The sequence below is a fragment of the Cercospora beticola genome, chromosome 1 (genome assembly GCF_033473495.1).
Source record: "Cercospora beticola chromosome 1, complete sequence".
Taxonomy (NCBI): Eukaryota; Fungi; Ascomycota; class Dothideomycetes; order Mycosphaerellales; family Mycosphaerellaceae; genus Cercospora; species Cercospora beticola.
In genome coordinates, this window is record NC_088935.1 from 5066801 (window position 1) to 5080891 (window position 14091).

General features: G+C 53.6%; 3 protein-coding genes across 3 annotated transcripts; all 3 read right to left on the bottom strand.

Moving 5' to 3' along the window:
• Positions 1 to 2211: 2211 nt before the first annotated feature.
• On the bottom strand, positions 2212 to 7032 carry RHO25_002012 (uncharacterized protein; the record flags this gene model as incomplete). The annotated part of the gene is made up of 2 exons (XM_023594603.1): positions 2212 to 6243; positions 6298 to 7032. 2 exons carry the CDS (start codon positions 7030 to 7032, stop codon positions 2212 to 2214), a joined length of 4767 nt encoding a protein of 1588 aa, XP_023459931.1.
• A 1164-nt stretch (positions 7033 to 8196) lies between these two features.
• Positions 8197 to 11977, bottom strand: RHO25_002013 (uncharacterized protein; the record flags this gene model as incomplete). Its single annotated transcript, XM_023594604.1, has 2 exons — positions 8197 to 8319; positions 8450 to 11977. 2 exons carry the CDS (start codon positions 11975 to 11977, stop codon positions 8197 to 8199), a joined length of 3651 nt encoding a protein of 1216 aa, XP_023459932.1.
• Positions 11978 to 13236: 1259 nt separating this feature from the next.
• On the bottom strand, positions 13237 to 13902 carry RHO25_002014 (uncharacterized protein; the record flags this gene model as incomplete). The annotated part of the gene is made up of 1 exon (XM_023594605.1): positions 13237 to 13902. The coding sequence occupies one exon, from the start codon at positions 13900 to 13902 to the stop codon at positions 13237 to 13239; it is 666 nt and encodes a 221-aa protein (XP_023458508.1).
• Between the last annotated feature and the right edge of the window lie 189 nt (positions 13903 to 14091).

Sequence of the window (14091 nt, forward strand, 5' to 3'; positions counted from 1 at the left end):
TGCATTGTCCTAGATGAGACATAGACATCACATGGCCTTGTGAACGACTGGCATTAGGACGTACTTTTCGATCCTGGTCGCATAGTAGCGAAAACTCGGGAATCGAAGACATCGACGAGACATCGAATGGAGACGTACAGATCCTATTCCCGTACGGAAAGCTTGTCTCCGGATACACGAGATCAAGATCTGTACTGTAGTTCTACGTCCAGCAAAATGGAAGAACGCTACTGAGGCCTTTGATCGATCATCATGCTGCAGACGTCAGGCGTGCTGATCCTTCGTGTTTCGATGAAACGCTCGCTTGGCGACGACTTCACGTTGATGGATGAGCTGATTGTGAATAGGCTGAATGATTAACCATTGCAGTCGAAGCACTGCACTGTGAAGCGCTGCTCCACTCTTCTTCGTGTCGATTCACGCCATCCCGTAGAAGATGCTGCGAATCGTGATCAAGGACGTGGTATTTACCGAATGGGGCAAAGTGGTAGTTGGCATAGGTCGGCTATTCGAATTATGGGTTTGGTATTCTCTTCAGAAGGCACGATTCCGAGAAACGATTCGAGCCGACACTGCATCTCGTAATGGCAGCCTTGTTATCGAAGCTAAACTGCCGGCTTTCTTCGCTGCGCTGAAAACTGCCAGCTGCCGACTTCGACTTCTGGAAATCGGTAAGCTGTAATCAATGTCTGAGCAAGTTCGGAGCAGCATCGTGCTTGTTGCTGCTGTCGGAGACATAAGCCTGGCACGTTGACTCTAAACTTCAGTGAGCTAGAATTAAATGCCTGGGCGACATCGAAGCAGCATCGTATCCGTTGATGCGGCTGGAGAGATGAGCGCTGCAGGTTGACTCTGAGAAGTGGTAGGCTGGAATCAACATCTGAGCGAGTTTGAAACAGCATCATGCTTGTTGCTGCAGCTGGAAACACAAGCGTGGCAAATTTGACTCTGAAAATCGGTAAACTGGAATGAATGTCTAGGCGACGATGGGCCAGCACCGTGTTCGCTGCTGCTACCGGAGACATGAGAGCGTAGTAAGTTGACTCTGATATATGAGAAACGGGAATCAATGCCTGGGGGACAACGGAGCAGCATCGTGTTCGTTGCTACTGCCGGAGGCATGAGCGTCGCAAGTTGACTCTGAAAGTCGGTAGGCTGGGAACAATGTCTGGGCGAGTTCGAACCAGCATCGTGTTCGTCGCTGCTGCTGGAGACATACAGCGTGGTCAGTTGACTCTGATACTTTAGAAACTAGAATGAATGCCTGGGCGATGCCAGAACAGCATCGTTCTCTTCGCTGCAGCTGGAGACATTGAAACAGCGCAGGAGAGAATGGAAAACTACCTTCGAAATGGATGAGATATAAAATGGTTTTACAAGCCTCAATTCTTAATTCTCAATGTACCTCTGCCTCAATCGATCTGTAGCAGTGCCATGCTTCATGTGCTGTGTTGTCCCCGGCAATCGCCATGCTTGCAGAAATGCATCAAATCCGAACGCTAACAAAAGCATCTTGAACTCCCAAAATGCCCAATAACCCAAACGCCAGCAAAATCCACTTCAATTACTCCAATTCCCAATAGAACTCCACTTTGCAGCCTTGCCACCCTTTAAATGTATTAAACCATACCCATAACCAGAAGCAATAGCAAATATCCTTGTGAGAACCCTCCAGTGCCCAAGAAACAGAAAAGCAAGTAAACCAAAACCCGTCGTCTCAGTGGTGCTTCAAGCGACCTCCGATCTCAACGGGAGTTGTCCAATGTGTGCCAGGAGGCTTCATCTAATCGGTGGTGCTCAGAGCGACCTCCATGAGAAAACCTCCAAAGCCCAGAAAAACATAGAAGCAAGTAAACAGAAATCCGTCATCTCAGTGGTGCTCAAAGCGACCTCCGATCTCAACGGGAGTTGTTGGAATTGTGCCATGAGACTTTCATCTAATCGGTGGTGCTTACAGCGACCTCCGAGAGAGATGAAGTCTGGCTTTTTTGTGAGTTTTTTTTTTCGTATGTTTTTCTTCTTTTTTTGATCGTTTTTGTGTTGAATTTGTCGGCAGGAGGTATACATCGTGGTGTCTCTGATAATCCATCGCAACGCAATTGCTCTTCTTTTCCAGGCCGAAGAACAGCGAGCTTCTTGCATTCTTGGAGAGAGAGCTAGTATTCAGCGACTGCTTATATGTATGTCATGCAGTCTACAGTACTTGCCGCTTCATCTCTTCATTGTATTGAACACATTATTCTCCCGACTCCCAAAGTCGTAGAGCCAAGGAAAGCTTTGCTTGACAAGAGTAGGGTCCTCATTACCCAGAAGAGCTTCCATCCAATTCTTCATGTCAACAACGAGCTTCTTGACTTCATTATACTTTTCCACCGCAGACCCGAAGTTGGTCGCGAGCATATGTGCCCAACAGCCCTTGCGTTGCCCAATGAGTATGTATATTTCGTCCATGATCCGCATCGATTCGTCAAAGAAAGGGGCTTTGCTGTTCGCGTCAAAGAGCATGTTCCAGTACGACTGGACTTTGAACAAAGCGTGACGGTCTTTCAGGCCTGTGATCTTCTCATAAGTCTTGCCACAGGTCGGTCTCAACAGGTCGTGAAGATATCGAAGCTTGTCGGGAATCACGACCATGGGTGTGCCTGGTGCGAAGCGGAAGATTTCGTTCACGACATTGTAGCATTCCCAAGTAGGCCGCCCGGATGTCTCCTTGATTTTGACGCAAAGCATCTGGGTGCTAGTCAACATGCCGAAGATTTTCTGCATCCAAACAGATGGCATCCCAGTAGTGAAGGACTTCCAGTAGCGGTTCGGAGCCACAAGATATTCGTCGATGTGCTTGAGGCGCTGGTGTAGCAGGTCAAGCTCGCCTTGAAGCGCTTTGTCGTCGACAGAGCTCTTCATCATATCATTGAGCGTATCCTCGGAGAGTTTGAGCCAGCTGCCAATCAGCTCGGTTGCGTCGTCCACCGTCAAAGTAGCATCCTGTAGTGGATGATTGTCTGCAGTCGGAACCATCCGGCGTTGGAGACCAGAATCTGCGAAGTGGCCCTTCTTCCTAGAGCCTAAATCATCGCTGTGAGCGGCCACTCTATGACGGCAGTCTGTAGTCTTCATAACATACTGTGATGTGGGAGCCAAAGTCGGGGAAGAGGGTGGCGGAATAGTTGGTCCAGCAGAGCCATCATTGATCACGGCTGTCGGCAGATATCTTGTTTGCAAGATCTGGAGGACTTCTTGTGCAATTGGCTGGTAATGGCGGCTGTCTTGAGCCGGTGTCATCTGAACAATTATGTCCTTGATGACCTGGAGCTTTGCCACGATATTCGAAACATCTGCCGCGACATTGTTCCTGGCTGAGCCATTCTCGTCGAAGTAATATTCGTCGAAGTCCCTCAGTCGACGCGCGAACAAGCAAAGAGCGGATTGGCGAGCCCGGATTTCGAAGCCTGTCGTAGCTGCTCGTAGCCTGCTCTCTGAGTCGAGTAGCCAACGTTCCATCTTCGCGATGACTTGCTCGATCGTGACATTGGTCAGTGCTCGCAGAGGGTTGTATTCTTTCAAGAGCTTTTGGCACATCTGCAAGCCATCCAGGAACCACTCTCGCTCAATGTCCTCCTGGTTCGTGGGAAATGCAATATTGGCCTGCTCGATCGCCAATTGTAAGACCAACAATTGCAATAAAACTGGAGCTGTGTCGTCCGATTTGCGCAGGTGCTCCTTGAAAGATTGCGACGACTGGTTGTGGTATCTCTTGAATACTTGCAGATCCTCTTGCAGTACTTTCAAGTCCTTGGGCACTTTGGCTGCAGGAAGTGGCTTGTTCTGTTCCGTGCAAGACCGCAGAATTTGATTGAGGCGATCGGCATTCTGGTAAAGTAGCCCGATGATCTCTTTCAGGCTTGAGTCTTTACTGCCATCACCGAAGAAGCCGCCTTTTTGCAGCTCAGTGCAATGTTCCAGCGCTTTGTTGCCCATGTCGGATGGATCCATGCTTCGGAGCTTCGCCTCAATGTACTCGCAGTAGTTCTGGGTCAGAGAAGGCGTCAATCGGTCGATAGGGCCGTTGAATCCCTGTGTCCTCTTTTTTAGGCAGAACTCGACCATTGATACAAGTTCCGCGCACAGTTTCTTCATGTCCTCCGCGTCGATCGTTTTACGCTCAGCCCACCGAAACAGTTTCATATGACAAGTTCGGCCCAGTCTCCGAGCTTCTTGCAGCGTCTGTTGGCTCGGGAGAGGCCTCTGCGGCGGCACGCTATGGCTGGCAGGCTGTGGAGCGACAGGCTGCGGGACGGCCTGCTGAGGGATGGCAGGCTGCACCCCGGCACCGGTGAAGGCGCCCAGCCCCTGCTGTGGGCTCGCCGCAGCAGCCGTCTCCACGAGGCCAAGCGAGGGAGCGGGGGCTGGAGGTGCCTGCGGAGGCGCTTGCAGGCTCGCCTGACTGAGGAGAGGCATGGCGTCCTGCGCCACAGGGAGACTCTCCACGACATCCTCCATGGCTTGCTCCTGGACTTCTGGGGCGCGCCCAGCCACCTCATGCGGAGCATCGTCGAGCATAGCCAGCTCCTGCGACGGAGCGACTGTCTGCTCGATGCCCTGCATGCCAGTCTCACCCTCAGAAGCTGGCTCGGCAACGGGCATTTCTGCCACATCTGCCATCACCATGTCTTCTGATGGCGCGTTGGTGAGACTGGAGTGGGCTGAGTGCGCGCCCTCGCCATCGTGCCCGTTCTGCGGCTGGAGACACGCTGCCGTCTCGCTGACACCCTCCATTGGTTGGCTGGGAGGTGCACAGCTTTGACTTGGCACGGTGTTCTCCAAGTCCACGGGCACGATGCTTCCAGCGGCCGCCTTGACCTTGTTGGCTCGCTCGGCTGGCTTCCAGACACCGCGCCACTTGCGATGGAACGCGAGAGGCCGCGGCTTCTTCGAGACACGAGCCTCGGCCTCTCGTGCCTCTGTATACGGCGTTGATGCAGGGCCGGCCTGCTCATCCTCATGGCTGGGCTCGGCGTGGGTAGAAGTAGCAGAGGGAACCGGAGTGGCGGGGTGTACAGAAGCAGCCGCAGGAATGAGCTCAGACTCCACCTCCGCAAACGTGACGTGCTTCTGGCGGCGAGTCTCGGTCGGTGCTGGCGGAGCTGGCTCTGCAGCGGAAGTTGGTGCGAGGAAGGAAGCAGAGGGGGAAGGAGGTTGCTCGGAGGCTCCAATAGCCTTGCTTCCAACGATTTCTTGCTCAGGCTCATCGATTGGCTCAACTTGGGTAGAAGTAGCAGAGTTGACAGGAGCGATTGAAGAAATAGGCTCAGGTTGAGCGGAGACCGAGACATGCTTCTGAGCTGGACGTGGAGACGGCGCTCGCGAGGGTGGTGTTGCAGTCCAATTTGGCTCGTGAGTGGAGGCAGAGGCAGCCCGACGATGCTCAGAGACTCCAATAGCCTTGCTCTTGACAATGATTGGCTGACGCTTGCTGGTTGGCTCAACGTGTGTAGGAGCAGCAGAGTTGATGGGAGCAGTTGTAGAGATGGGCTCAGGCAGGCTGGGAACGGAGGCCTGCTTCTGACTGCGGCGACGGGTCGGTGCTGGCGGAGTTGGCGCTGCATCTGGAATTGGCTCGCGAGTGGAGGTAGAGGCAGGTAGACGTTCCTCGACGACTCTCGTAGGCTTGCTCTTGACGATATTTGGCTGAGGCTTACTGGCTGGCTCACCATGTTTATCACTGTCGGAGTCCGCCTTTGGTGGCTGAGCAGAGGTCGAATAGATCGGCTTATCAGCAACAGACATGTGACATCTGTACACCCATTTGGCATATTCAATGTCGTATTTCCGCTGCTCGAATCGCTCCTGTTCTGCCTGCTTGCGCGCTGCATGTTCTCTGAGGAGGCGGGAGTTGTGGGAGGTAACCCACGCTGGATCTGGGCCCCACATCAAACGATCTTCCCAAGGACACTGCATCAGTGCTTGTGGAGTCGAACGTCTGGTTTGCTTGTTGATAAGTTCCCATCCAAAAGGTGTGCGGATTCTCCAAGGGTGCTGATAGAAGTGGCCTTTAAGCTCTGGACCGTCGCATGCGATTGGCGGTAAAGTCGATTGAACGGATGGAGCATCTGCCATCTCAGACTCAATGGGTGGAGCATCTTCCATTTCAACATCGGGGACGGTGATCTCTTCAGCAGGTTGACAGGGACGCCACGTATTGCCGACGAAGAAGCGGCGAAGCTCAGTGAAGGCGCAGTATAGCTGGTGAACAGTCAGTGTCTTTCGAGGATGTATTCGCAGCCAGCACCAACTTACCAAGATAACGATAACCAGGCCACAGGAGATACAGATCAAAGCCTCGAACCACCATTGAATAGCAGCGCAGACGCTGGCGATGGTATTGGCGAAGGAGATGAATGGGGCGGCGACAGTGCGTGCGACCGCGTGTGCTCCAGCAGCTGCGATGGCCCACAATTTGTGCGCCATATCTGCATTGAAGGTCTGGTTGTACGCAGCGGTGACGAAATCGGTCACCGCGAGAAGAGAGTTGGCGACAGCGTGTGACATCGTGTTTGCGACGGTCAAACATTGGTGTGTCATGTTCGAGTCGAGGATCTTGTGGTAGGCGGCAGCGACGAAATCGGCAGAGATGAGATACCGAGCGACGACTGTGCGTGCCACGGCGCGGAAGGTATCCAAGCAAGCTTCTGTTATGTCTGTGTCGAGGATGTTGTCGTACGCGGTGGTGACAAGATTGGCGAAGATATCAATCGCATCGAGCATCTTGTTGTAACCGGCGGCGACGGAATATGAGAAGGCAAGAAGCGCATCAAGCAGCTTGTTTTGAGCGGCGGCGACAAGTTCGGCGAAGATGGAAAAGGGGGCGACGACAGTGCGTGCCACAGTGTGGGCGATGGCCAGAAGCAGCTGCGCCATTTCCGAGTCGAGAATCCTGCTGCAGTTGTCGGCGGCAAGATTGAATAGAATGAGAAAATGGGTGACGACGGCGACGGCGGCAGTGCGGACGAGGTCCAAGCACTGGTTCGCCATGTCGGCGGCGGTAAAGAAGGTGCTGATAACACAGTCGAAGTTCGCGGTGGTGGTGGGTACTGGATGTACCGAAAGTGTGCTGTGCGAAGTTCGAGTTGTGTTGTCGAAGAAGAGAGAGGGCGGAGGAAGCTGGTGGGTGGAAATGGCTGGGTTGTAGCTAGCGCGAGGTCGCGCGTTTCTTGGCAGCGAAGTGAAGTTCGCTCGACGGCGACAGTATTCACGCGCGAGCGTCACGACGCTTTACTGTCCACAAACACCTCGGGTTCACCAAAGTCACGATTCTGCGCTACTGCGGAACACTGTGCATGCCTCGCGCTGCACCAAATCGATTACATTGCGGCCAGGAGACAGGCGTAAACAGTTGCTTTGTCGAAACACATTCACAGTGGCGGCTTTGTGTTTCTTTTCTGCTGCATGATTGGCCACAATGGCCGCATACATGGGTTGAACGACGGCGAAGATCTTCCAACCTGCCAGTAAGTTCTCTTCTCTCCAATTTGTCGGATCTGAGATTATAATCTTTTGTGCTGTTACGTGTATATGCGATATCGGTGGCGAATATTCGATCATCCAGGATGCTGCAGCTCTTCAAATTTCCCGCATGAAGAGCCAACGTCCAGCTCGAGCACCACAGCAGCTTTGCTGGTGCCATACTTGGAAAATATCATACTGATGAAGCTCCCGTGAGCTATGATTCAAGCTTTGGCTTCGCCCGGTGTCCAGGGCCATCCACAGCCTCTTTGGGACGCAGACAATCAGATCTCACGGAGCCATTGTTCGATGGGTCTGAGGCCTTATTCAGCACTCTTGTGCGCCAAACAGGAAACAACCCAGCCTTGGAATTCCTTCACGATGCGTTCCAGAGCCTTCTGGGGGTGATAGGAGCCCCTCTTCCTCTCCCACGAGCGGAGTGCCCTCCCCGGTCGCCTCGCGACCGCGATGAGCGATCAGGGACCCTCCTGCTTCCAGTCTCATGGCCTCGTCCTTCTAGGATACGTCCCGCTTCATTGCTGACACGCTCCTGTCTTGCGGCCACGTCTGCTCCTGTTTCTCTGTCATAAGAGTTCCTAGCCCTTCCTCTTCCTCGCGCCCCGCGCGTTTCGTCCGCACCTCTTCCACCTCTCGCGCCTAGACCTGCTTGTTCCGACTGTCTATGAACCACTTCTACTTGGCTCTCGGCATCTTGCTCAAGGACTTGCGAGCCTCTCGATCCACCACGATCAGAACGTGTTTCACGATGCCCGGCTTCAGCTCGGCCTCTTGCACGCCCGCTGCCCCTTCTATTACCTTCATTCATAGGAGTCTCAGTATCTCGTGTGCCGCGTGGACGTGTAAGTGGTGGCTCAGGCGCAGTCTGATCGCCTCTCTGCGATACAGGCCTGCCACGTCCTCCACGATCGCCGCGCCGGCCGCGTACGGAACCATCTCCTCGGCCTCCATATGTTTCACGAGGATCTCTACCATCGTCTGAGACAGCATCACGCCCACCTCGTCCAGCAAACCCACCACGCTGGCCTCGCACACCCCGGTCTCCTCGACCTGCTCTTCCACGAGGAGCAGGTGGCGGCTCCAAGGCAAACTCTCTCTCCGGACGCACAGCTCCAAGAGGTCTAGGCAATTTGCTGCCATGGAACCACGAGTTCAACATAGCATTGGCTTCGTCGTCAACTCCAGCAGACGAAACAAATCCTCGCCAATGCGATGTTGCGCCTGGAACAGGATTTGAAGCATTGTCGTAGTACACCCACACAACAGCGTTCGTGTTCGACTCATCTTGTTCTCCATAAAGGTCCACAGTAGCCGTGGTGCTGTTGCGACTATCATCCACGTCTCTAGTAACCACGCCCAGACGAAGGTCGATGGCTGGTAGCGGGAACACATGACCCTGCGCAATGAAGTCGAACACGATTTGGAGCTTTCGTGGAGTCCAGTCATTGAGTGCCCTGGCCTCGTTCCAATGCTGTCGGTAGATTTCCGAATCTAAGCCATGCTCAAGCTCGATGGCAGAAAAGCGCGAAAACAGGAATGCCGCGTACTCAGACGTCGGCTCCATCAAGTTCTCTGGGCTTTTCGTTGGCACTGGCCGCAGAGCCAACATGTCGTCAAATTCGATGAACATCTTCCTAAGCATTTCTTCGGCGTCTCCAGGACTTGGGATGCGCCCGTCAAACATGAGGTTATCTTGCGCCTCCAGACAAGTCTGCAAAGACGTCAACAAAGCTCGAGCGCCGCACAGGTGGTTCTGGTCGTCAGTCGCAGAAGGAATCTTGCCGGCTTCAGTCCACCTGCGAAGATTTGAGATCGCTTCAGCCGGGCCATCCAAGAACCAGCGCTGATTGTGCCGCTCCTGCATCCAGGTGTACACGTCTTTGAGTCCGTTCTGCAACCTCTCAGTCCGCTCTCGTACCTTTCTAATCCCCTCCACGTCAACAGGCGCAGTGCAGACCTCCGCCAGTCGATCCGTGCCAGTCCGATGGTACTCCAGCTGGTCCAGTATGAGTGCCATACTTCTCAGTTCTGCAGGCACAGTTTCGCCACAGGCTTTTTTGTTGATTGCATCGAACTTATCCTCAATGGCTGCCTGGGCGGCCTCCAGCTGAGGGACATTGTTGTATCTGCCAACGAAGCTTCCCTGTTTCAATCCGACCCAGCAAGCAACGCTGGCATACAGCTGTGCCTGCTCGAAAGTGACCTTTGTTTGATCAAGCTCGCTGCTCCGCTCGCCTAAGTCAAGCAAACACTGAAGCACGTAGTCCAGAGCTTGATTAGCGGTACGCTCGAGGTCATTGCACTGTACAACGCTTTGGCCTCCCGGCCTGGCTTGCTCCGATCTCTTGCGTTCGAGACTTAGCAGCAGCAACATGCTCTCGAATTCGCTCCGGATATCGTTCAATCTGCTCAATGGTGATATCAGCACTTCGTGGCTGATCTGGCCGTCCTGCACTACTACCAAGTCCGACGGTGAAGGCCAAACTCGTACGGCAGACCTCGTACCTCCGGTTGAATTTGTGCCGTTGCTCATGTTCGGCTGGCCTGTCTGTGTGGCATGGCCGTTACCCTTGGATCCATGCTTGTCGTATACGGACGTGAGGCGCTCGTAGCTGGTCCTCCACCTTTCGAGATCCTCGACGACACTTTGTAACTCACGCTGCAGAGATCTGAGTTCCAAACCGTCACTAGTCGAGAACTGAGCAGGGAGTGGCAGCGGCAAAGTTCTGTCAGCTTGATGAGTGTCAAAGCTTTCGATGTATTGGCGTTGCCAGAGAGCTCGTTTCGCTGGATAGTCGCTGGGTTGCCCAGTTCGGGCCTCCTTTGCAGGCACAAGTTGTACTGGGGTCGGTGGCTCAGAGCGTTGCCGAAGTGGACCAAAGTTGACATTGGTAGGCGTCCTATCGGGAAGAACTTCTGGATCAACCGGCGAATATGTAGGCCCGGTCTTGATGTTCCTCAGTTCAAGCAGCAGAGCATCTGCGATCTCGAAGACATGATCAATTTGAAGTCTGGTATGCTCGTCGCTGTAGTCAACAATACTGCTGAGCTCGCTGAGATGTCCTCTGATATCAATCTCGATCTGCTCAGCGTTGCGGGTGCGATCTGCGCTTTCGAGGAACACGACTTTATCGAGCTGTCTGGCTGCCTCCCAAATGTAGTTCTTCAAGACAGCGATCTCGTCGTCCTTCGCCACTGCCTGTCCGAAGGCTACTTTTGGCGTGGTAGGAGTTAGACCGGTCATTTTGGAATCCTGTAGCATGTCCCGTGCATTTTGTCCAGCGTACTCATTCAGCGATCTTGTGTAATCTGCTCTCTCGAGATCCGATTTCAGAGCAGCAATTTCGGCATGCACTGTCTTCTCCACATCAGCGACCGCGCGCTGTAACTGTTCGTTTCTGGAGCCCAAGCCAAACAGTTTACCTTGTGCTGCCAGCGGCCACAGTTGAGACTGCAGCTTCCCGTATTCTGCAACAAGCTTTTCCTTGGAATATGCTCGACCCAAAAGGTACACTGAGTCGAGAATTTGCAGCCGACTTTGGGCCAGCTGACGAACTTCTTTCCGGACAAGCTGCACTTGATTGAGGCTCCAGCCATCTGAAACGATTTTGCTTGGTCTCGACTTTCTCTTGCCCTTCGTCCCCTGGTGATCTAAGGTCTGCACACGACCGAGAAGTGCTTTCATCAATCTGTGAGCGTCGTACAAGATCTCATCATCAAGGAAGGCAAGGGTCTTGCGCTCGCGGACGTCCTTCAGTTGCTGGATGCCGACCAGAAGATCTGTTTCCGACGATTCGTATTTCCCTTGGTCGAGGGCGTCCCAGGCAATTCTGACATCCAGATGATGAACGAGCTCGCACTCTTGTTCCACTTGCTGCAATGCGGTGTCACACCGCGCAGGGTCAATCATTTCCTTGTGGTGTGAGTGCCACAAAATGTCGCAGGCTTGGCTCAAATCGCTCACTTTGGTGAGCCATCGCTGAAGCATGGCGATGTTGCCCAGAGGTCGTGATATTGCTGCGGTTTCTTCTCGGATGCTAGTCAAGGAAGACCGCGCTTCGTCGGCAAGTGTACGAGGCGTCGCTGCCACCAGAGATGCGAGAGAGTTGGGCGTATTTGGCAGCTCGGTACCTTCTGTGATTTCCACATCTCGTCTGATGTGCAATGGCTTCTCAAGACTCCTGGACCAATAAGGCTTCCAATTCATGTCGTCCAAGCTGGAACTCTCCGAAGCATCGTGCTGAGAATCAATCGCCTCCAGCCGAGGTTCGATATTGGCTCCTGCTCGCACCTCCTCTTCCTGCAGGTCGTCTCTGAGCACATTCATGAGCCATCTGTCAAGAGGGGCGATCCCTGAAATTGGGGATTCTCTGGCCCTACCAGCATTGAGATCGATGCGGTTCATACGTCGACCAGGCTGCCGCATGATCCTGCCCATGTCCACGCCGGAATACATGCTGTCGACGGGAGAAACGTCTGATGCCGTTCGATGTCCTTCGAAGCTTCGCAGCTGTGGAAGGTCATTTTGGCTTCCGTCTAAGTGCTCTGATACTGCACTACTGGCACCAAGCGACCTTGAAGCAGCATGTACAGCCCATCCGAAGTATGTTGCCCAAACGTCGAGCATATGCAACACCTTGCGGAGCAGCATTCCTGGTGTAGAATCCCACAGTTGCCATAATACCAGGAGGCCCAGCCTCGGGACTAAATCCAGTAGTCCTCCCAGGAAGTAGCAAAACTCCAGCCCTTTCGATACAAGCATATAAACAACCCTCCCTACGCTTCTTCCCCCCTCATCTCCATCACTAATCCCCTCAACCCACCTCTCCCAAACCCACGCGACATACTCATACCCCGCCCATCCCGTCAACAGCACCGGAACCATAATCAGCCAAAACCACACCCACCCCGCAGCTTCGTAGATCAACAAATTGTTAAGTATGCTCACCACTCCATCAAATGTCCGCCATCCTCTCGACTCCTCATCTTCCCTCCCCTCCCTCTCCCACCGTTCCTGCTCCTCATGAAATCTCAAATGTCCATATTCCCATTCCGGTTCCCATGCAGCGTTTCCAAGCCAGCTTGCTGAGATGCGTTTCCGGCGAGGAGTTCGGATCCAGGGAGAGAGTGGAGAGCGGAGGAGAGAAGGTGTTGTTCCGGAAAAGTTGGTTGAAATTTTGTTGATGCGGCATTTTCGTGGGGAGGAACGGAGTCGTAGAGGAGATTTTGGGGTGGATGGAGTTAGGGATTCCATTGCTGGCATTGCTGGCGATTCGGCGAAGAATTCGTATTGATGGCAGGAAGATAGCTGCTCTGTTTGGAGTTAGACGTGCAATTGCCACGAGGAGCGCGATCCCACGGGCATTCTTTGTTCTAATATTCCGAATTTCTGCAATGGGAGACTGAAGTATCTCTGGAGAACAAAGACTGACTTACCACCAAACAAAGGGAAATCGAGGAGCACGCCCGTAAGGGCGGATGGCAGAGAAAGCAGTCTCAATTTTGATTTTCTAATGTGAAGCACTCTCTATTATTACAATTTTGACCCAAGTGAGCTAGCATAACAGCCAGTTTTCTCGATATCTCGCTAGGCCCAAGAACTTCCAAGATATCCACTCAGCATAGCACAGCTGGCTCAGACTGATATCAGAGCGATGTTGCCCCTTCGCGTGTACTCCACCACCACCCACCCAACCTCATCTCACCACACCATTCTCACTTCCCCTCCTTCTCTCCACCACCACCCTGCTGCTCGCGCAGCTTCGCCGCCTTCAGGCGCTCAGCATGAGCCACATGCGGCGGAACGACCGTGCGACGTGGTGCTGGAGTCTCCTCCACCTTACCCTGCTCCATTCCTCCGCCCACGGCACCCTTCTCCGGAACGCCCTTCTTAGCACCCGTGTACTTGAACGTCTCCTTGAAACGGTAGCCGTTTCCCTCGGGAGCGTGCTGCACAGGCTGAACAGCAGCACCACCACGCTCTCTCTCCAAATTCAGCTTCTCGAGGCGCTGGATGTTGGCAAGACGATTCTTTTCCGCTTGCTCTGCGAATTGAGATGCCGCGAGACCCCAAGCTGAGTTCGGATTGGCTGGTTGTGGTGGGCGTGGAGCCTGAGTGAGGTACGAGCCTTGCTGAGGGGAGCGAGGAGCCTGACTCTGCTGGAAAAGAGGAGCAGGAAACCGAACCGGAGGCGCACGCGATGCCTGCGAACGACAGTCGCGGTTGGAGTGACCGCCGTGAAGGACGCATTTTGCGTTGGGGTTGTTCTGGGCGCGGCATTCACCGTTGGTGTGGTTGCCGTGGCGTACGCAGACGGCTTCTGAGTCCCATTCGATTTTGTACTTGGTGTTCGAGTTGAAGGAGGAGTTTCCGAAAGCCATTTTGGAGGTTGATTGAATGAGTCGGATAGAGAAGTTTTGTTGGAGATGTCTTGTATTTGGTTTGTTGAAGGAAGACTTTTCGGTCGATGTCGACAAGTCTTTGATGTAGAGTTTGCTGTTCGAAGAGTACCTTCTTATACCGAAGATGCGAGTCTTTTCTGTTATTCACCAGGTGACTGATAGCCCGCC